Here is a 21,625-nt window from a genome sequence, read left to right on the forward strand (position 1 = left end):
GTTTGATTTTCTACAAAGTATTTATAAATTACATCAAGTCAGGACAGCCTTGGGCAGACATGGCATGTCACTGAAGTAAGCAACGCAGACTTTAAAAATAATCCCCATTTATTTCAGAAACAGTACATTTAAGAAATGCTTGACCTGTGCAACCACAGACACCATAAATAGTTTTGTGGATAATAAATTATCCACAAAATAAGTGAATACTAAATAATTAGTATTGTGCAACCAAACCCACAACACCCACAGGTTTCAAAGTGCTTAACAAGACAATAGAAGATTATGGTTCCCATTTTACAATGGGAGCAGCTAAAACAGAAAACTCAGGTGGTTGTCTGAAGTTTTACTGAAATTCAATGTCACAAATGTGGAATAAGGCCTGAGAATTCTGACTCTCAAACCAGTCTTGAGCCACTTCAAGATGACTTCACTGTGACTAAACTGACAAACTTAAATTTACTTTAAATTCAGAAACTGAGACCAAAAGGCCACTTGGTTCTTTCAGCTCAAATAAGGAGCAAAGATTTATCATTGATGTGAGATATGGTCATTACTGCAGCAATCTGTAGATCAGTAAGACCAGACACAGATATCCCAAAGTCACTCATGGGGAAAGAGTCCCCTAATAAAAGATTGATGAAAGAAGACAGTGGCATGGAGAAAGCTAAGCCCCGGGATCCACTGGAACCACCAAAACTGAACTTGTGGCAGGGCAACACTCCAGGGAAATCCCCAAAAGGTCAAGCAGCATTTCTGAGTTTCAGGAGTTTCTGCAGGGACCCCTGCATTCACAAACATTTCCCTCATGCTGGAGTGTGGTAGCCCAGTTGCAAGAAGGCTCCTGAGCCACTTCCCTATCAGGAGGCTGGTAGGGCCATGGCAACCAGGGGCCACTGGAGAACTCTTGCTCTGCAGCTGAACTATGGCCCATTCAGGCACCTGTCAGCCTGGGATCATGGTAGTGCATAGCCAGGGGATTTGCACAGAAAGATACTTCATGCAGAGTCTTCATTTCTGCAATATGGCTATTCTTATGACTACTGCTTAACTTGTGTGTTCTACACTTCAACAAAGCACCACACTGCTGAACACTAAGTAGAAATAGCTCTTGTTATCCACTGTGTGTAGACATAATGTCTCAAGAGGACTGGGATTTCACAGAAAGATATTCCTGTGGGCAGATATAGGAATGAAGATTGACCTCTTCTGGCACGGACACCAGGTAGCTGCAGAGACTGCCCTGAGGGCACACATGTACTCTGCCTTTGCAGAACACACAGCTGTGTGCACTCAACAACTGTTTCAACCAACTTTCAGTGTTTGTGAAACCAGCAGTGTTGGCACAGCACCTGTTCACACGCTTCGTAGAAGGAAAAGCAACGCACAGGTTAGCAGGGAGAAGAGAACAATGGTACACACAATGCAGTATATGGGATCTTCTTTCCCTTATATCATCCAGTCATAATCACATTGCAAAGATCTATGCAGCTCCCACAGATGACAAGTGTGGAACTTCAGGTGAGGTCACATGGCTCGTTTGGTGTCATGCTGATTTCTTTGTTTTTTCTGTGAGATGGGCACTTGCAGTTTTCCTGAGGTAGCAGATACAGAGGTCTTCCCTTTATTCCTTTAAGAAAAGAAAAAGTGAAGGAAAAGAGGACAGGCAGACGGAAGTGCTGGAGTTTCTTATAAAAGATACAAACACACTTGAAGTAAAATACATTTCTGAAATACTCCACTGGGACAGACAGCACAAGAGCCTCCAAAAGCAAACTTCACCATCTCAGAATCACCCTGAAGACAACTGTAGGTTTATTGTGGCAAAACAGTTAATCAGAGAGAAGTGAATTTTCATAAATAAATAGCCAGGCACCTGGCTCTGCAGGGCCCTGGACATTATATAGAATGGATTTTTTCTCACTGCCATCCTGCAGCAGGTCAGGGCAGCAGAACTGCAGATGCCAAGCACACAGTACTGAAAGCAGAGAGCACAGCACTGCTACGTCAAGGCATTCGTAGAACTTAAGTGCAGAAAGTGTTCATCAGAGGACAAATGTACCCACTCCTCCTGTTGTTCTGCCACCTTTTCTGCCAAGCATTTTACCAGGACAGGATCTACTTTGGAGTCAATCTTGTTGGCGAACCAGTGTCCATAATTCAGAAGCCATCTTAATTCTCCAGCCCCATAGATGCAGACACTGCGCAGGTGGGTACCAGTGCATGGAGGGTACAAATAGTCTTCCAGATAATTCCATTTCACCAGACGAGTTTTGCTTTGTAAGTCTGTTACATCCTGGGATGACCTCGGAACTTCCCCAGGGACTCCAGGGACTCGTACAAGAGTGGCCCAGAAATGTTCATCTGGAGAGTATGTGTCCCTTGACCACTCAAAAAAATCTTTTGCAAGTGAGCTTTCAAGGGTATATTGAATAAATTCTCGGCTTAAAACAAAATAGGCACTGCCTACAAATATCTCAATATCATGAGGTGGCGGGTTCTTGGAAATGTTGGTTTTTACAGGCATCTGCATGTATTCATAAGGCACTTTCATAAGCTCATAGTGATAAGTAAATCGTTCTCTTTTGCTGCTGCTTGGCTTTGAAGTTTCCAGCATGTTTCCTCCACCAAGTTTCTTCAGTTCAGCAACCAACTCAAAATTTGATCTCAAAGGGAAATCTTGGCCACACAAATTGATAACATACTTCCAAGAAACTGGAGACTCCATCAAATCAGACAAACAGTTGAAATCTGCTTGCAGACGTGAAATATGTGCATAGTCCACTGTCTCCAATTTTGATGCAATGAAAATATTTGGGAAACATTTAGCTAGATTGTTCAAAGCAGATTTGAAACTTTTTGTTGCCTTTTGGTCATAATGGATGCAGTAAATATTTTGATGACTGTACAATGAATGTACGAGCCTTTCTACCATTGCTGCATCTTTGTGAACAACCAAAGAATAGGCAATTGGAAAACTCTCCTCCTCTGGAGAAACAGGTTTTAGCTGGTACTTCCTAAGTGAACGATACATGTGACAGTCACTTGTCATTGCTACAACATCTTCATCAGCTAAATCAACTATTTCTTTTCTTCTTATCTCTAAGCTCTTGCCAATTTCACGAGGATCTTGTTCATATATAGATGTACAATTAATTTCATACTGGAACTCATTTCTAGGGTATGAATATCTGTTTCTAACGTAAGAAGAAGTACTCAAGAAGTGCTCAACTAAGTAAATGCCTTTAGAGGGAAAAAACTGTCTTTCGACATGGAGGAGTTTCAGCAGTGCAATCAGCCACCCAGTAACACACAGAATCAAAATCTTCCTTTGTGAGGGACATTTGTAGGACCACTTGTGTCTCTTCATTCTGCAAGAAGAAAGAGACATGGTGTTATTTTAAATCAGGAATCCTCAGAGACCATTCCAGCCTCTAAGATAGATATGTGAACACCAGTCTGCCTACAGCATAAACACCACCTTATTAGGAAGGGCACTGGTAATCTCTAGTTTCTTCCTAATTGTAATTTTAAAATGTCATTTCCTTGAATTAGCTAAGTGAAAGCAATAAATCAGATGATTTCCAGTCAAATAAGAGTATAAGAACAAGACTCCCACTGTTTTTTTTCCAAAGCTTTTTAAAATTTCTGATGAGCCACTGAAGTACACAACCCCTGGATTGGCAAAAGCATTACTGTCATCCACGTGAGTGGGAAGGATTATTTATTTTCCTGAGTAACTAAAAGGCATACAATGGGAGCAGCACAGTAATATATTTTAAGTCTGCAAAGAGTGTGTTCCTAATGGTAGATATTACTATTGTTTTTTTTTTTTTAAAAAGCATGAAACTGAAAGTCTTAAAATTCAAACACTGCATTCTCATTAACACTGGAGCTGGCTCATAAAGATGTCCAGGGGGAAATTAATTTCCTTCCTGTCCTGTACCAACAGGATCTGACAAGCCCAAAGTCCTTTCTCTCTTCAAATTTCTTCTGGAAAATACTTCTAATTTGCCCTGGAAACAGAGGTGGATAAAGACATAGCACTTTCATCCACTGGTGTGAACATGTAAGGAATACATCCTTCTGAAGGCAGAAGGGGTGGTGGTAAGCAATATGACATCCATCCCACTCTCTTCTAAGCAACATAACCTTGGATGTGACCACAAAAACACACGTGGCCCCTTTTTACACACAGCATGTTATTTAATAGCATTCCTGTGTAGCGCATTACAACTGAGGTATTAATGTAATAAAAGCTAAATACAGAGATCCTCTTCCACATAGCTTTGCTTTACTGGCTGAGTGTAATCAGCATTGTTACTATCCCTGAATTAAAATTAGACCAGAACCACATACAAGTGCAGCAGTAAACTCAGCTCTACTTAGTTTAAATGAAGCTCTACTTCATCTTTACATTGAACAGCTCCTGGTATTTTCTTTTGAATAGAAGATGTTTCAGAGTGCTTCCAGAGCCAGTAGAATAATCTTGGTGGGGCCAAGAGATATGGCTCAGATGCCTGCACATCTCACATACGCATGTAAAATCAAGTACTGAGATGTGCATTCAAATATACTGCAAGACTAACTTGGGCATCTTTAGCATTCCCTTAAATGTCAAGTCTTGCAAGCTGTAGCTACATTTAAATTGCAGCTTGTCAAGGCAGTGCTTTTTAATTTGTCTGTTCTCCCTTGACTTTGCCTTTCCCTGTGCATCTTTGTCCTCAATATTTCTGTTCTAGGACAACAAGAAAGAAGAAAATGTTATCTCCTTGTTTCACCTGGGGGTTGCCAGGTGCAGACCAGGGTAAGACAGCCCGTACCTATTTTGTAGAAACCAAAGGTGAGAAACTACCTTCAGGTTTTAGAAACAGTCTCCAGGTATGCTAACGAAGAAAGATTAAAAACAGATCTTATAGGATCATAGAGTAGTTTGAATTGGAAGGGATCTTAGAGATAATCTCATTCCAAAATCCCTGTCATGAGTAGGAAACCTTCCAATAAGGCCTTGAAAAATTCCAGGGATGGGGAATCCACAACTTCTCTGGACAACCTGCTGCAGTGCCTCATCATCTTCAAAATGAAGTGAGGCATTTATATACCCACAAAGCCAAAAATCCCACATTGCCCCATAGCAAGCAGGTGCTTTCCTTCATCTCTTCCTCAAATTAATCCCAACCCACTGTCTAATCTGGGTTTCCCCTTTACCTACTTCCTTTACGTATCTGTGTTCCTGGAGAGAAATCATTTTTAAAAGCTGCTCCTAACCAAAGGCAAGTTTGCAGCCATATGAAAAAAGCTCTGTAGAGGGGAAGACAGGTAATTTGCCCTGTTTTTCTTCTTTGGAGGGAGAAGTCTTGTGTGGTGTGGCCTTTCTGTAAAGCCCACCCCATGCCTCTGCCCAGTGTCTCCCTATCTACCAAGGACAACACCTACCACCCCTGGATGAACAGGGATTGCCTAAAACAAGGAGTGAATCTTCTCTTACTCTCTCCTTCAAAAAGATGAGTCTGGAGAAAGAAAAAGGAATAGAAAAAAACAACACATTCCAAACTTCTCCTAAACCTCTCTATCTGTGTCAGCTCTGGCCAGCTTCTGCCCAGTGCCAAAACATTATGTTGCTATGAAACCAAACTAAGTAATGGAATCTCAGAATGTCCTGAGTTGGAAGGGGCCCACAGAATCACTGAACTACAACTCCTGGCCAGGCATAGAACATCCCAAGAGTCACACCATGTGCTTGAGAGCATGGTCCAACTCAGAGTACTGAACTCTATCAGGCTGGTGCTGTGACCCTTCCCCTGGGAGGCTTCTTCCAGTGCCCAGAGAGAGTCTTAAGTTAAACCTCCCACACAACTGCAGACTGTTCCCTTGGGTCCTGCCACTGTTCAACACAGAGAAGAAATCAGTGCCTGTCCATCCATTTCCCCTCAAAAACAAGTTGTAGGTCACTATGAAGTCTCCTCTCAATCTACTCCAGGCTAAAGAGCCCCAGTGACCTCAGCTGCTCTTCATACAGCTTCCCATCCAGACTGTTCACCATCCTCATGGCCTTCTTTGGACACTCTCCAATAGTTTTATGTCTCTCTTAATACTGTGGCACCCAGAAGTGCCCCCAGCACTGGAGGTGAGGCTGCCCCAGCTCAGAGCAGAGCAGAGCAGGACAATCCCCTCCCTTGCCTGGCTGGTGATGCTGTCCCTGATGCCCCCAGGACACAGGTGGCCCTCCTGGCTGCCAGGGCACTCCTGGCTCATGTGCAACTTGCCATCGAGCAGGATCCACTGGTCTGCTTCCACAGGGCTGCTCTCCCAACTTTTCACATCCCAGTCTGTCCATACATCCAGGCTTGCCCTGCCCCAGGTGCAGAATCCAGTACCTGTTTTTGTCAAACTTTGTAAGATTGGTGATTGCCCAGCCCGCTAATTAGTTGAGATCTCTCTGCAGGGTCTCTCTGCATTCAACATCTCCTCCCAATTTAGTGCCCCAGTTTATAGCTTTGAGTTTATCTTGAGTTCTGTATCCAGAACTCAGGTCATTAGTGAAGATGTTGAAGATCACTGGCCCTAAGGAGGAGCCCCACTAGTGACAGGTCACCAGCCTGATGCCATCCCATTTACTGTAACCCTTTGTGTCTGACCCGTCAGCCAGCTGTTCACCTATTGCATGACATACCCAGAAGGATCCTGTGAGAGACAGGATCAGAAGCTTTACTGAAATCCTAAAAGATCAGATCACATCACATCATCGACTACCTTGATGGTGAGCTACCTTGTAATAAAAAGGAATTAGTTTGTCAAGCAGGACCCTCCCCTCGTGTAGCCATGCTGGCTATGACCAATGACTGCATTTTCTTTCAGGGGTTTTTCAATAACTCCCAGAGCAATCTTCTCCATAATTTAACCAGGCACTGGAGTGAGACTGACAGTACTGTAGTTACCAGGGTCATCCCTCTTGCCATGAAGGAATTCTTCTTCATATCCAGCCTGAACCTGCCATGGTGCAGCTTGAGACCATTTCTTATCCTGCTGCTGGTAGCCTGGGAGAAGAGGTTGTCCCCCACCTTGCTACAACCTTCTTTCAGGCACTTGTAGAGAGCAGTAAGGTCGCCCCTAAGCCTCCTCTTGTCCAGGCTAAAAAAATCCAAGCTCCCTCAGTCACTCCTCATATGGTCCTTCATCACCTTAGCTTCTCTTCTAAATAGTTTATCTGTATAAAGTAAACTTCAGCGACTGGGATTTCTTGATGAACAAAGTGAGACTGGAGAATTAAATCTCTTGGGGGAGAAGGGCTATCACAAACCTTATCAGGTTTTGACTCAGCTGCAAAACTTCATGTTTTACCGCATGCAGACTTAAAGCCCTACTCAGACATAGAGGTGTGGTGTACACACTGTCCTCTCCAGAGGAGCACAGAATGAACGAACATGGGAGATGAGAACAGCTACCTATTGCTGCCCAAAGCACCTATCTTGGGTAGCACTGACCAGATGCTAACTCTGGTTACCTTGCTTACAAAAACTTTTTTCCTCAGGTGATGTCTTACAATACACAGGCAAGGTTCCATCTTTTGTATCAAGATTTTATATTATGAGCTTGGCATTGACATCTTGCTTTGCTCTGCAAAATGTGTTACTTGTGTTTTCTACACATGAGAAGATTCCTGAGGTACGTTTGCTTGTACCAGGACCTGAAGAGGGCAGGAGCCCCAGGTCTTCACCCAGCATAAGACTTCTATCCAGATCTCCCCAGTTTATACAGCCCTTTAATGAACCCAGGCTCCCAGGGAAATCCTCTTCTCCTGCCTCTGCGATACCCTATTATTAAACCTCCCAGATTTTGCCCTTTCCATGTTGGCTAAAAACAAACACATGCGCTTGTATCCGATTAAAAGATCAATCTATTATGTCAAAAAATCTGCATTTCCCTTATCACTGGTACTGAAATGCAAAACAAAAAAAAAAATTATTAAAGTCTGGGAATTATCTCTCTCTTTACAACTGCTGCTCATATTCAGTCAGAGAAGATGAATGAAGGTAAAGCATCCATCCCTCAAGACCAGCTACAGTTCAGACTCACAAAGATAATTCACTAAACTGCAAGGACTGCCGTGTCAAATGTTTCTGAATTCATAAAGCCATCATGCCCATTGCTCCGGATTCAATCCCAAGATGAATGTGGGTGAAGTTGTCAGGAAAGGGAGGAAATCCTCTTCCCAGGTCCTCAGGCTTCATGTGGAAGGACTCTGACTTCAGGAGTGTGGTAGCTTGGAAGTGGCCCAGCTAAAAGCTTCCAGTCACAAACCTCAGGCATTAGTTGCAGCTCTTCTGATTGCCAAGTGTATCTTCTGCGATCCTGAAGTTTAAAAATGTTGGGCAAGGGTAAGGTGTGCTGCTAACATGAAATGCAACCTCTCTGGGAAACCCTGAACACACTGTTCTCTGAACCATGTGAACAACTGAATGATTTTGCATTTCACTAGCACCCCAAAAGACATGCACATTGCCTCAAGTCAATGTATGTCTTAGAAACTCAGCAGAAATGCTTCCTGTTTCAGGACTTTCTGTTTGAACTGAGTTCTAAAAGAAATTCAGTTTTGAATGAGAACAAAGTACTGCAGAGGGAAATAATCCATATTTTGACTTGTTTTACAGATTAGGGTATTTTCACCAAAATTAGGATAGATTAGAAAAATGTTTGCTTCTTCATTTGTATCTTTTAATAACTAAAAAAAAAAAAAAATCTTCTTTTCTGTAAAAATTTGTAAAAGCAGCAGTGGGACTTCTGGCCTCAAAGGCAAACCCTAAGAAAAAGTGATCACCTACCTACCTGAAAAACTATTCTGCTGTTTCACCTGAGTGCTGTGTAATTTTTTCTGCATTCTGATCTTAAATGCTCTAAGGCCACTGTGCCACTATCACATATCAAGTATCAAGGTTATTGCAAGACTGAAGCTTATGATTCCTATATTATTTAATTTTTATTATTTATAGTTCAATAACACTGAATATCTAAGATGATGTGGAAACAATACCAACTAATGTAAGCAAGGTTTAAATTGGTTTTGAGTGTGTCCACCAGAATTTTCTCTGCATTTACCAAATCAGTGAAAAGTGAACCTTGTCAACTTTGCATCTTCTCAGTGCTGTGCAGAGAAATCGTTGTGGGCCAGCTGGGGAGCTGCATATTGAGGTAGCATTGGATACCTCATACCAGTCCAGCATCTTTACCCTGGATGGAAGCAGACCACACATAGAGAAAGAGGAGCAAAGTCTTATCAACCCTCTAAACTCACAGCCCTTGAAAGGAAAAATAGGAACTGCTGTTGTTTTTAATTGGAAGAAGAACACAGCAATCAAACAAAACTGTACGTTATGAGATGTGGTGGTTCAAATTGAAGAACCACCTGTGAGCACATACATTAATTTATTGGGAATAATGTTTTTTACAAAATATGTCTCCACTCCATCAGGGTAAAATCAAGTTTAAACTATCACTCCTAAAGAGAAACTGTATGCCATGGTAAGTTTTTTCATAGAATTACAGAAGCACGAAAATACATGGCTTGGAAGGAGACCTTTACGTGTCATCTAGTCCAGCTCCCCCACCATAGGTAGGAACATTTCCACTAGACTTCTTGAGGTTGTCATATAACATCTATTCATACTTAATGTTAGGAAGCAGAACTGAATGTGGTGAAACTATCCTGACTTCTTCTAGATTTGGCCTTGAAAAAACCAGCAGAGAACCTGTTGGGCATCCTAGTTGTTCTACAACGCACCTAGACACACATCTGGCCAAACTAAGCTTCTGAAGCACTCTGCAGCTGGTGAAAGATACCAGGAACCGCAAAGGATCATCAATTCATCCCAAAGCACGAACAGTGAGATGGGCTGGATGAAACATCCCTGAGAAAGTCATGGTCACATGACAACAAACCAAAACCAGGAAAAAGCCCAGCTTTTGCCCCACAGCTGCCAGCTCTGCCAACTCTCCTTGCAGTGGCACAGCCTTGTTGCACCTCTAATGGGAAGAACCCCAGTGGTAGCAGAATCGCATCCAACCCTGATCCTCTGCCAGGAACACCCCAGCAGCTTCTCCATCCCAGAGTGGCACTTAGATGCAACAGAGAAAAGTCAGGAAGCTGCTCTGGCCAGCACAAGTCTGAGTTAGCTCAGAGAACCAAGATCCTGCTCTGGCTGACCTCCAATGGCTTGTATGTACCAATGCTGCAGCAGCTTCAGCTCTCTTTGAGGCCAGCCCTCTGCAAGCATTTAAGGAGTTATTTTAGAGCTCAGAGAAATGAACAGGTTCCCTTCATCAGCACAAAGAAACTGGCAGGCTTTGTGCTCACACTGGGTCTCTGAAGACAAGTTTTCACTTTAGTAAGACTCCAATAATATGCATATGGAGACCTGGTTCTTGTGAGAGACCAGGGCTTTACTGCAGCTCCTCACACTATTATTTTTTGCTTTTTCCACAAACCCAATGTACCCAGACTCTTAGTCTGTGCAACTTTGTGATGCCAATGTCATTCTCGCACAGGAGAAGTATACAGCTCCCTTCACCATGAGCAGGAACAAATTACCAACTCTCACATTCCTCTGGCTTGGCATGGCAAGTCTCCCCTGCCATCCACACAGTGCAGAGGTGTTCCCAGTTCATCCCGTTTGTTTCCAGAGCATGCTGAATTAGCAGCTTCTGAGCTACCTTGTTTGAGAAAATACAGAATTTCTCAACTCCCCAGCATTCCATTCCCATTCCTCATTGTCTTTTCTGATACAGCCTGTGCTGCACTTAAGTGCTTCAGTGATTAAAGGTAGAAGCTTCCAGGTAGATCTACAATGCCCACAAGCTCCCTGGATGTTGCCTGCAAGCTGGAGCCATTATCAATCATCCATCATCACTACATGCTCTGAGGTTCATCACAGGAAGCACAGAACCTGGAGCTAAGATATCAGATGTAACTCCAGGCAGAAGAATGAAGGTTGGGGTTTGCTCAGGAAAAAAGAGAACTCTGCTCAAAGACAGCTGACACCACAGAGAGGGAAAGACATTCCTTTGGTGTTGGAAGCAACTGGCTTAGCAGCAGGCATGAAGGCAGGACTACCTGAGGAAGAGGTAACCTGTCTGCCTGCAATAACCAGTGCATCACAACTTTCCTGAGGAACACATGGTATGTATCCATGTCCACTGGCCCTTCTGCTCTGCCCTCTGCCAGTCCTTCCTGAAGGACCTGCTCAGTAGGCAAGCAAAAGTCCAATCTCAACCCCCAGCTACATTGAGTTACAGAAAACAAAAGCCAGGATGTCTCCTAATACATAGCATTATCAAATTTATAGTACTTCTTCTCTACTTAAGCAATACCAATCAAAGAGGTCTGTGACTTTCTACAGATGCCACAAATTACTTTTGGTGTCATGCAAGACAGCCAGCTGGTTGGAACCGTCTCTTGTCTGTTGTCACATCTGCTTGGGACTGGTTTACCCAAAGCATAGACTGACAAGCCATATTGACTGCTACTAGAATAGGGATTCTTGTAAAGTTCAGGCTGTGAGCAGGCAGTGCTCTCTCCTCAGTGGATCTGAAATCACAGTGCTTGCTATGAAAGCCATTGTGGGGCAGCTTCTGTGCTTGCCACAGTGCAAGAGTTAAGTGAAAAGGTCAAGATTCAGTCCAAGTCTGTGGAAGGAGATGAAAGAGGGAGAGCAGATGTAGGGGAACAGGAGTGCTTTTATCCCAACATGTGATTCTTTCTTGCATGAATTCTTGCTGTCACCTAGATTAAAAAAATAAAACAGGAATGGGTGCTGAGTGAAGCAAGAGCAGCAGAACAGAGGTTGGGAAGTTACAAAAGACGAGAGTGGACAGAAGGATTGATTAGGGTAAGTATTTTCATGAAGGTAGCATTAATAACAACAACAAAAATCAGAGTAGAAGAACAAGTGCTTTCTCTAACCTGTTACACCCCAATCACTCAAAGGCATCTGAGGTAAAAAAAAAACAACAGGGTCTACACCTCTCCTTGGAAACCAGGTCACAGTGTATTTCAGCAGCCAACACCATTACTACATAAAGCAGAAACTATGGGAACAGTTCCCTTTCCTCCAAGTAAAAACACTTCAAGAAAGTTCCCCCTGATAAAATATCTCTGTTTATTTAAAACACACCTGTTCACACAGCAATGCAAACTTGGTGGTTTGCATGACTGACTCTGCAAAAATTTAGTTAGGTCTTCCTGTTTTTCCCTATGATCTATACAAATCAGTCTGGGTCTTGATAGGTCTATGGGAAAGACAGAGGAAATTATGTTCCTAGGAAACTAGGAAAGAGGAAAAGTAACCATGTGCTTTCCTAAGATATTTATTTCAATTTTTTGTAAACTATCTGTCTGAATTAAACTTTTTAACACTACTTAACTATTCAGTGCTGCTAACTGGAAAAGTTAATTTATTAATGTGCTTTTCTTTTACTGCTGCTAGCTGGCTGTTTCCATTGCAAAACTATCTACTGATAGGAGTCATGGGATTTCTGTAGGAGTATACTTTATTGGCATTAAATCTCAATCAGTTGATTCTATCAAGTTTGCCTGGTTTTCTACCCACTTGCCCTGCACAGGAGCCTCAGCCTGTGCCTCTCTAACACTGTCACACTTAGCACCAGCTTCACTCTGCACATCTCACCCCCTTGTTTTGGCTTGCCCACCTGATGAAAGATTACTTACTTTTCATTTACATTTTCTCGGAATGCTGAACAACTAAAGAGCTAAGTAACTTCAACTACTTAAACAATTAATTGCAAGATGTGGAAAAATGTCATTACTTTTAGAGATAATTAGATGATAAACCTGCCAATTTTAATACTCTGAAGACTTAAAACAACACAGTGTCCCAATGAAAAACAGTAAGGAATTACTACAGTTTATCATGGTGTGGTTTTTGCTTCTGGAAGCAGAGAGACAGGTTCTTGCAACATACCAGGGAAACACAGGTTCAGCAAAGATCTGTCAGTTAGGATATCACACTTGACTTTGTCCCAGTCCTAATCATGAGGAAGGACTCTTTCTTGCACAGGATCTGTATTTCCTAGCAGAACTTCCTGTGCAGACAGTAAGTTGCTTTGCTTCTCTGTTTGCCACTCAGCTCCAGCTCTCTGTGTTCTTTAGAAAAAGCTGGATTCTCCTTTCTGTTTGCCTCCAGTGCCAATCCCCACAGTTTCAGTAAAATATCTTGCATCAGTTTCAGCATGTTCGTGTCCTAGATATATGTCAAGATAAAGAAAGTCAGTGTCTCAGCTCTTTGGCCAGGAAAAGAGGCAAGCAACTTCTGCAGGGTCATACAAGCCGCACAAGGCAGAACATGGTTCCTCTGCAACCCCAAGTAATCTGAATTGCTACACAGTAACTTTCCATGAAAGTTGTTTTGCTGGAGGCCTGAGAAGTCCCTCAGCAAATCCCTTGGTACATCTCCTACTACTGTGTCATGACAGTCAGAGGATTTGCAGCTCTCTCAAAGCAAGAAAGTGCTAAGAAGGCCCAGAGATAATCAGTCATCAAAATTCCCAAGCCTGATGCTTATACATTGAGAATCTCAGTTCTCTGACTTTGTGACATGGGGGTATCCATGCTTGCCAAAGACATAGTGTACCATAAAGGCAGGAGTCAAGAAAACAAACAAACAAAATCCCACTAACAAGCACATACTCCAACAAATAGAATTTAGTCCCTTCTAATTTGTGGCAATCTAGAGTTTAACACCTTTTTTTTTCCACCTCATGTAGGAGTTTAAAGCAGTAGTACTACAGTGGAGAATGGGTTAAACTTTAAACTATAGTATAACCTAAAAAAATCAGACCCAAAGGGACAGAATTTGTGTTCACTGGCAAGGAGAAGCACTGTAAAAGAGGGTGGAAATTTCTTGTTAGACTGGGAAGCAGGAAAAACTGTACCGTGCTGCAGAAAAGCTCTCGTTAACAGCTCAAAATATTTCTCCATTTCCTTCACCCCAACACCAAGCTGCCTGCAGACTCTTGTCTGCAAACTCCCACTGTAAATCACACTCTTTAAGTCATTTCTGTCCCCCCAAAACACAGCTTGTTCAGCAAGATCACATCAGAAAGCTGCAGACCTACCTCCTGGACTTTGCTGTGGTCTCTTCCCCTCTTTAGGATGCTCTGTCCCAGGACATCAATATGGGTACAGCCAGCTCGGTGGGAAAACAAAGTCCTAGTGTCTGCTCCATCCTGCCACTGCCAGCAGCCTCCATCAGTATCAGTGCGTCAAGTGCATATGAAGTCGGACATACAGCAGTAGTAGGGATGACATTGTTTCTTGCACAAATTAAAAAAGAAAATTTTAAAATGTTAGCTGAAAAATAGTGAACAGGAGGCTTGGCATGGTAAGTCCCAGGGGTGGTTATGTCTGCAGTTCTGAACTAATAAGCCTCTGCTTTTTAGCAGGATAGTTGGGAAGGTTTTACTGTTATTATTAAGCTGTAGAAGGCATTATCTGTATAAGAAGCATATATTTTTGTTTACTCACATAGCATTTATAAGCACCAAGAAGGCAGAGGGAAAGGAACACCATAAAAAGAACAGATCACATCAAAGCAACCTAATTTCCCTCTCTAGCACAGTAAAGAGGACTTGGGGAGAGGTAGGTAAGCACTGGGACATGAGGAGTCTGTCAAAAGCCCCACCAAGTTTAAGATGCACACAATACTTTAGGTACCAAGACTCCAGGTCTCAGACACCTTGCTCCCTCCACAAATAAAAGAGCTCTGACACTAAGCCAAGGCCAGAAGTTTGGGCTACTGTTATGAGACCCACAGGCCTCATGATACAGCCCGAAATTCTCTTTAGGTATGATGACCTGCATCGCAAGTTCACCTATACATAAATACTTGGTATGGTATATGAAGTGTCCATAGCAAAAAATATATTTCTGGGCCATTATACCTAACTTTTCTGTGAGTAGTACTTACAAAGAAATTTGAGGAACTGTATACTGTACTATTTGAGTATACCACAAACAACTATCATGGTATTTTCCCTTGAGGGAAGTACTGCAGCAGTACTCCTAAAGTATATGTAGCATTCTCCTCCCTCCTCATTTTGACCAAAGTACACATGCCAGCCTCCTTTTCATCACCAGTCTCACAGATACAGAATTATAAACTGCACTTTTGTGACTGAAGTAGGCTGAGTGTCATAAGCCCCAAAGAGGGCCCTTGGTGTCACAGATTCCAGGGATCCTGCAGTTCTGCCTTAGTTCATTTTCCCCAGCATTGCAAAATTATACAGAGATAACAGAATCCAGATTCCTTAACACCGGCTTTAATATCCTTAATATTAATTCCTTAATATCTTTAATAAACTCTCTGTTTGCGTAAGATGCAATGTGGCAAGACAGTAGCTCTTTTCAGTGTGATGGAAGGGTACAGTGGCAAATTACATCATGTGTTATAAATTGATAAAAATTAAGAAAATGGGACATTTTCAGTGAGACAAAAGCTCCCAGAACATCCAAAACTGGAAAAAGTCTTCAGACAGCTATGAATCTTTTGAATAAGATTTAGTATGCTGACTTGTCCCTGCCTGGAAATCAAGCATACTGGAAGACCTCCCCCAGAAACAATAATGCACCACAAAAACACACATAGGTCAACTGTACTCTGTAGTCAATCCAAGAGGCAAAGATCTTTGATTGGCACCAGGGAAACCTGAACAGGCCACAGGCTAGCTACTTGACCCAACAGACAAGCCACACAGCAGTCAGATAGCACAGCAGAGCCGGTTGCAGGACAATGGGTGGGTCTCTGGTATCTACCCCATCACCTGCCTTTATCTGGGTGTGCTGCAGTCACAGCTGTCTCTCTTGTACTAAAAGCAGAGTGAGCTCTGCCTCACACTTGGTCACATCACATCACAAACCCTGGCAAAGCCTTCTTCTTTTCTGAGTGTTTCAGGGAGACGTCTGATGAGGCTTGACTTTTTGACAATTACGCAAAATGTATTCCCTTGCTGGATTCAGCACCATGCTGTTTATGTTGAAGAAATGAGCTTTTTATGACTCATCTGGTACATTTCTTAGTTCCTTTATCAATATTTCTTGGAAGACCTCAAAAGCTGGAGTCACCATATGACTCCTGATGAGTCTTCTGTAGCTGTAACTGCTATGTAAATGCTTTAAGCTTAATTCCTCTGAACTTACCTCGACTACGTATTTCAGATACAGTCTTTTGCCTCTCAGCAAGGTATTTGTAGGATGGTCACAGGCAGACTGTTGACTGGCTAGAATAATTTGCACATATTATGCCATAAAATAGGATGCATAGTACAGGGTATGAACCATAAAACCTACAGAACCCGATAAACAAGCTGTTTTCAGTGTATGGACACCTTCCTTGGGTGTCAGGATACCCAGTGTAACAACACACAGAGGCGGTGCCAGCCCAAGCAACTGAAACCTGAATGTATTCCTTACCACCACTACTGCGTTTCAGAAAGTTTTAATCCTAATTTATACTATACATATGTCAAAAAGCATTAGCTGGGTTTATTGGTAATCTTTAAATGCCTGTACAGCTGGGCAGCATACACAAAAATACATGAGAACTGGGCCAAAACCCACCACTATCAGATGTATAAAACCAGAAAAAACAGTTGCACAAATGCAGTAGCATTTCACTTCCCTTTCTGTGACCATCTCAGAAAAGCTACATGCATGAAAGAACAATCACATCATACCCACGTAGCCCATCCACCTCAGGATGTTGCCTCATAGTAGTCAAAAGCTGATGCTTGGAAACAGGAGAAAAAACAAGTACTCTTCAACACCTTTTCCACACATCCTTTCCAGTTCCATTTCCTTACACCTCAGAAGTTTTCAAAGACAAGAATACAAATGTCTGTTTCTTTTGAAATTTTGAGTTGTTTCATCCAATAATTTTTGGACCTACACAGCTTTCTGACATGCAGAGACTAGGGAGTGTGGGTGTGGGGGGGCAACACACTACAGCTCACTTAAGCATAGTGTAAAAACCCACTTTCTTGTACTTGCTTTAATCTTTTGCCTCCCAGTGTCACTTGACTGTTGTAACTCCCTGTCTGAAAGAAGCAAGCAGCTCTTTCTTGTTAGTCACCCCCACTTCAGTTGAAAGTTTATCTACCGTATCTACCCCTCAGTGGCTTCTCTCACAAGCAAGCAAATGCAAAAGAACTACTACTAAGGAAATTTATTTATGCAAAAAGGCTGCTATTAAGGAAACATGCCTATCTCAAAATGAAACAGGTTTGCTTGTGTTTTAGATGTTTGGAATGAGTTAGAAGATGTTCAGTGGAGTAGATCCACAGGTGGGACACAGTGGGGTGAAGAACAGTGGGATGCCATAAGGTCTTCTATTTCTAAGCCTTATTTGGCAGGGACAAGATGCCACGGTCTCTCTTCGAGTTACAAAAAAAAAGTTCTGACAGATTCTTGCTATTGTTACTTTTTGTTTCCTCACAAGGAAAAAGAACCTCCTTCTATACTAAAGAAATTACTAAGGGCACTTGGCAAATTTGAACACAGCTACATGAACAATTTACTGAGAAACGAAAAAATGCCAACATCATAGCAACCTCGAGTCCTCTTACTAAACCTTACTCTAAGTTGGTGGAACTCTTGCTTCTGGAGAGAAGCTTATGAGACTACAACATCTGGGCACACCGCCTACCAGCTGGGCTGCGGGCAGGTGTGTGCCCCAGCTCCGGACACGCGCACCCTGTTACCTAGACACAAAATCCCCCCGTAACTAACTTTAGAGACAAACGGCACCTTCTTACCTGAGCTCTCCCGCAGTACCGGCACCGACCCTCCTCCTGGCTCCTGCTCCGGCCGGCTCCAGCGCCGCGCCCGGCCCTCTCTCCCCCGCGCAGCACCGCCCCGCTGCGCTGCGCTCCCGCGGTCACACAGTGCCGCCCTTTCCTCCTCCTCCTCCCCCTCCTCCCAAACTCCGCCGCCACGGCCGGGCATCCAAATTTGTGCCTAGGGCGAAGGCTCCGGGAGGAGGACAGGAGGCGCTGCCACCCCAGCGCACCGCTCCGCGAAGTTAGGGCTCAGCTTCGCGGGCCGGGACCCCTCGCTGCCGCTGTCCGGGATGTGCCCGCCGCCCGCGCACTCACCCGAGCGGATCGCGGCCGTCCCGGGCCGGGGCCCAGCTCGGCTCCAAGGGGCGCTCTTGTGTGCACGGGGCTTGTGATGTGTGTGTGGCACTGCATTTTCCTCCATGACGTGGAGGAAAAAAGAAGGGCCGCCGCCCTCCCCGAAACCTGGCGGTCCGGAGGAGGCGGACGAGTGGGAGGTGACGGCGAGGTGCCCGCCAGCACCTGGGAGCGGGAGGAACCCGCGCCTCCACATGGCCCCTCCGACAAACGCGGCACCGACTTCCCCACGGCTGCCCCTCGGGGGCGGAGCGGCCGAGGAGCTTCCCAAGCGGTACGGCCAGCTCGACGGGCCGGCAAAGGCGGGGCTGGGGCTGCGGATGAGCCCCCGGCCCAGGCTGCTTCTCGGAGCTCTGCTCTCTGTGCTCAGCTCGGCTGCCCCGGGAGCGCCCCGCCGTAAGAGGGGTGGGATGCTGCCCATGGTCCCGGGCGGGTGGGCACGAGGCGCGGCGATAGCTGCAGCCTGGCGTTAAAGCCTCTGCTTTTTAGTAGGTTGGCTGGGGACATTTTACTGTTTTTATTTAGCAGTGAAATAACCTATCGCTGCACTGAAATACTGCAGCTCCCCAACCGTTTCCAGGCTAAGGCCGGTGTTTCGAGGTCAGACCGAGCTGTTGGCTCTGCCCGCAGAGAGCCTGGGGCCCTGGTACACCGGCTCGGTGGGAAATGTGGAAGACGCCACCGCGCCGGAGAGCATCTGTCTGCTGACCCTGCAGCTGGGCACCGCTGTGACAGCTCGGCTTAAGGCTGGTAATTGCATAAGCCACCGTGACCAAGTTATATGTAACTGAGTGTTTGAGCTCTCACCAGAGAAATGGGTAAGGGAAATCAAAACACCACAGATGCTGGAAAACTCACCTGTGGGTTACTCTGCTACTGCAGTATTGGTGTTAAGTCGTAAAACCTCCCACCACAGACAAAGCCAAAGCCTTAGTAGAAACAAACAAACACCCCAACAAAAAAAAAAAAAACACATCCATAACACAGAAAAACATAAGATACAAACATCACAAAAAAATTCTTTGAATCCTGTTCCGAAGTCCCATTCCTTAGAAATGTTTTACTCCCTGTGTCATGTTTTTCTTGATATGGCCAGTAAATTAGCAGTTCGAATTTCAGATCACCTACATAATTTCCTACCCAACTAGTTAAATGACTACTGATGATAGGAATAAATATTGGGCCCAACTCTCCTGTAGGCAGTTGCTCATTCTATTGATTTAAACAGAGTATTTTCTTCCAGTTTAGTATTATGGTTTGAAGACCAGAAAAAAAGTCTTTGTGTCATCATGACAAAACACTCACCAACTGCAAATGCTTCAAGAATTTATCCAAACTCCTATGGCAATATTATTCATCCTTCTCCCTCCTCCTTAGCTGCATTTCCACCATCAAAAGCTCAGCAGTATTTGTGCCTTAGAGTACAGTAAATACATTTCCCAAGCTGGCTTTTATTCCCATCATTCTCTTCCCTGACCTGCTCTGATTTGCCTGGCAAGAAGGTGCAATGCTTTGTGTTGATCCTCTGCTTATAATGACTTCAGCACTCTTTGCACCTGTCTTTACTTCTTTCCTCTTCTCCATGTGTTTCCCTTGCTTACAGAGCTTCATGACCTCTGACCTGTGTTACTCAGGAGGTCACATTGGTGCCTGTTGGCCTTAAAATCTATGGATCTTGGATTGTACAGTCTGCCTCCCAGCTGCTTATCTTCCTGTTCACTCATTCTTTTGTTTTGAGTCTTGCATTCTCCCTTAGTAGTATTAATCTCCCCACTGATTTTTTCTATTCCATGTCAGCAATAAATAAATAAATTAATTAATCAGTGGAAATATTAATCTGAATTTGTGGCTTTTATTCACTGCATCACCTTTTTCTCCTTTTATTCCACATGTGAATATTAACAGCAGTCAGAATGCCAGAATGTCTTACTATTTGCATTTTATATCCTTTTTTACTTTAGCTTGCACTACATAAAATAAGTGCTAATTCACAGCCTAGGAATGGAGAAGAGTTCTACTAAATAAAAGAAACTGAATTGTGAAAGCAGCAGAAGGGGCTGGGAGGGAGAACTGCCACTTGTGAACAGAAGCTTTGTTACTCTGCTGCAGATAGAATCACTAACAACTGCCAATCCTTGACCAGTGACAATCACTTACATTTTTATGCAAAAAGTGCACTTAAAAAGCATAAATTTAAATTGACAAAACATGATGAAAAACATGAGAAAACACCTCTTAATGGATCTTTACATTTAAGATCAAAGGATTCCAGCAGGGAGATTAGAGAATATTCGCATTTTTAAGATTTGGGGAGAAGAATCCTACATTTGTTGGTCATATTAAGCCATATGTTATCAAGCTAATGCCTTTCTCAAGATGCTTATACACAATTTAAAAACTGAAAAAAGCCTCACTGGTAGTTTACTTTTACACACAGCATCTGTAAGAGACAGTGGTTTTCATGTAGTACTTTGCATTTTTACCTCTTTGCCCAGCCTGCTCATTCAATTTTCTGTCACTGTATCTTAGGGTTGCCTGAGGTCATGTAATCACATTAACATAATTGACCAAAATATTACTGTCAAAATCTTCCAGGTTTTGTACATTAGTTTTATTAGACATCTTGCAACAAAGAAAAAACATCAAACAAACATGTAATTTAGAGGTCATTTTAACAGTAAAATACCTCTTACTTTTCAGTGGAAGTGCAGTATTTGAATGAGCACTTCCTTTGAAATTATATGCCTTCAGGTTTGTTTTGCTACAGCAGTTATGAGAACACTCCATTTTCTTTCTTTGTGAAACTGACTTTACAAAATACCTGTCACTCAGCAGCTTCTACCTTTTTTGACTTACAGGCTACTGGCATTTCTTTATTCTTACCAGCCCATCAAGCTACGATTACTCATGCATCCTAGGGCACAGTACGAGCTCTCTGCAAATCAGACTCCCTCACTTCTCTAAACCAACTTCTGTTTAAGACACTAATAAGATCTTTGCAGAAGAGCTCTTCACACTCCAAATAGCTTGCTGACATTATATATTAACTGGAGATACTTCGCATCCTATTCACTGGAGTTAGGAGTTGCAGGTACTATTATTCCATTTCTTCTTATAATCCAAAGCATGAAACAGCAAGAAGGTCACTTGAATGTGGATAACTCTCTTAACAGTCAAATGTGTTAAAAATATGCTGCTAAAGCAGATTCAAACATTAAAATTAAAACAAACAGAAAACCCCCAGAGATCGGGATGAATATCTAAGATGCTGTTACCTGGAAAAATTCGTGTTCTGCTAACAGGCTAATTGCATTTCCTGTCATATGCCAGCACCACATTTTCTGCCTATCAGAGAGACTCATCTGGAACATGAATGGAATTTTCCTGAGCAATTCCAATAGCTAAGATTCCTCACTGAGCACCTGCC

The 21,625-nt window shown here is 43.2% G+C and overlaps 1 protein-coding gene across 1 annotated transcript; it reads right to left on the minus strand.

The window, feature by feature from the left end:
* Nucleotides 1-1,546: 1,546 nt before the first annotated feature.
* On the minus strand, nucleotides 1,547-17,891 carry GCNT4 (glucosaminyl (N-acetyl) transferase 4). Its single transcript, XM_062512961.1, has 4 exons — nucleotides 17,821-17,891; nucleotides 14,128-14,325; nucleotides 12,975-13,253; nucleotides 1,547-3,371 (listed from the first exon to the last, which is right to left on the minus strand). The coding sequence occupies exon 4, from the start codon at nucleotides 3,368-3,370 to the stop codon at nucleotides 2,003-2,005; it is 1,368 nt and encodes a 455-aa protein (XP_062368945.1). The 5' UTR covers nucleotide 3,371; nucleotides 12,975-13,253; nucleotides 14,128-14,325; nucleotides 17,821-17,891; the 3' UTR covers nucleotides 1,547-2,002.
* Between the last annotated feature and the right edge of the window lie 3,734 nt (nucleotides 17,892-21,625).

Source organism: Cinclus cinclus, chromosome Z (assembly GCF_963662255.1).
Source record: "Cinclus cinclus chromosome Z, bCinCin1.1, whole genome shotgun sequence".
Classification (NCBI taxonomy): domain Eukaryota; kingdom Metazoa; phylum Chordata; class Aves; order Passeriformes; family Cinclidae; genus Cinclus; species Cinclus cinclus.

What these genes read in the sequence shown, in the direction of transcription:
- GCNT4 (XM_062512961.1), bottom strand. Translation starts at nt 3,370, where the DNA reads ATGAAGAGACACAAGTGGTCCTACAAATGTCCCTCACAAAGGAAGATT.